We start from the raw sequence: 1,221 nt of genomic DNA, 5'->3' as shown, positions 1-1,221 counted from the left end.
TTCAAAATTTATCCCTGGTCTTCAGAAAGGAAAAATAAAAATTGTAAATAAATAAAGTTAAATGCTATGATTTTTTTGTTTTTTGACTTAGATTATATATAACTCTTAAGTGAAAAATTATTTGTTTCTTTTTCGTTTATAACTTTTTAGCCTTTTCTGGCATTCTGGTGACGATGACTAGTTACCTCTTTCCAGGCCATGGTTATGTAATATCAGTTATAAAAGAAAGTAGAAATACATTTTCTAGATGCCAACAACAGTATGTTTTTGGCAAAAACATTAAATTTCTTGCAACACAGACATATAAAAAGACAGCACACATTGTATTGTACATTTCATCAGAATGTTTAACAATGACACAGCTAAATTCTTATATGCGTATTTGCTCGAGTGTCTGCATATGACTGAAAGGCAGGATATGAAGGTTTGCTTCCATTAAGCTTTTATATAGTAAGAAAGCCCAATGAAGTTCCTCATCAGGTAAAAAAAAATTTTGAGTGGAAGAAAAAAAAACAAAAAAAACACCATAAGGCAAAAATCTGATGATAAGAAATCATCAATACAAAGCTTCAAGAAATTCAAGAAAAAAAAAATTCACAAGGCGAGGCTTCGATGCGCAAAAAAGCAAGCAAGGCCCTCATTTCCCGCCCTCCTGCTACCCTGCTATGATGTCATTCACTCTCTCTGTGTACTCCCCTCGCCTTGGTTCTCACACTTTAACTACCAACAGTATCTAATGGCTTCCTGTCTGCAAGGTTCCTTAAAGGAAACAATCACTTTCATTGACATCTTATTGTTGTTTTCATCATTCTCACCATCACTTGACATCATGCAGAAATAGGAAAAAAAAAAATATATAATATATATATAATAACATTCCAGGAGAGCCAATGATGGTAGATGTGTGCGAAGCCTCTCTTAAAAATGCCACCATTGAGGGTTACCCCACACTCCAATCCTTCTTCCTTTGTTTGAATAGTGCTGTTGCCTGCTTGGCTTATTTTCTCTGCTGCTGAGGTCGCTGTTGACGGTTGGGGGGGTTGGGACGGTTCTGAGTGAGGCCGCTGTACTGGTACTTGGCCTTCTTCTCTGACGGCTTCAAAATCTGCGGCAAAATGTGAATGAGTATTTTTTTCTCTCTCTTTCTCATTGGACAGTTGTTTTGTTATATCCTTAATGACAGAACTTCTATCTTAAAATTTAAATTCCCATAAAAAAAAT

The 1,221-nt window shown here is 35.5% G+C and overlaps 1 protein-coding gene across 1 annotated transcript in view; it reads right to left on the bottom strand.

Moving 5' to 3' along the window:
• Positions 1-52: 52 nt before the first annotated feature.
• Positions 53-1,221, bottom strand: part of LOC119586212 (serine/threonine-protein phosphatase PP1-beta catalytic subunit) — a gene marked incomplete at its 5' end in the record, with an annotated part of 11,298 nt that continues 10,129 nt past the window's right edge. The window contains 1 exon segment of the mRNA XM_037934914.1: positions 53-1,105. Within this exon segment, the coding sequence (XP_037790842.1) occupies positions 998-1,105 (108 nt within the window).

This window comes from Penaeus monodon, chromosome 21 (genome assembly GCF_015228065.2).
Source record: "Penaeus monodon isolate SGIC_2016 chromosome 21, NSTDA_Pmon_1, whole genome shotgun sequence".
In the NCBI taxonomy this organism is placed as follows: Eukaryota; Metazoa; Arthropoda; class Malacostraca; order Decapoda; family Penaeidae; genus Penaeus; species Penaeus monodon.
The sequence above is the reverse complement of the archived record's forward strand: the minus strand, read 5'-3'. Positions and strand labels throughout refer to the sequence as shown.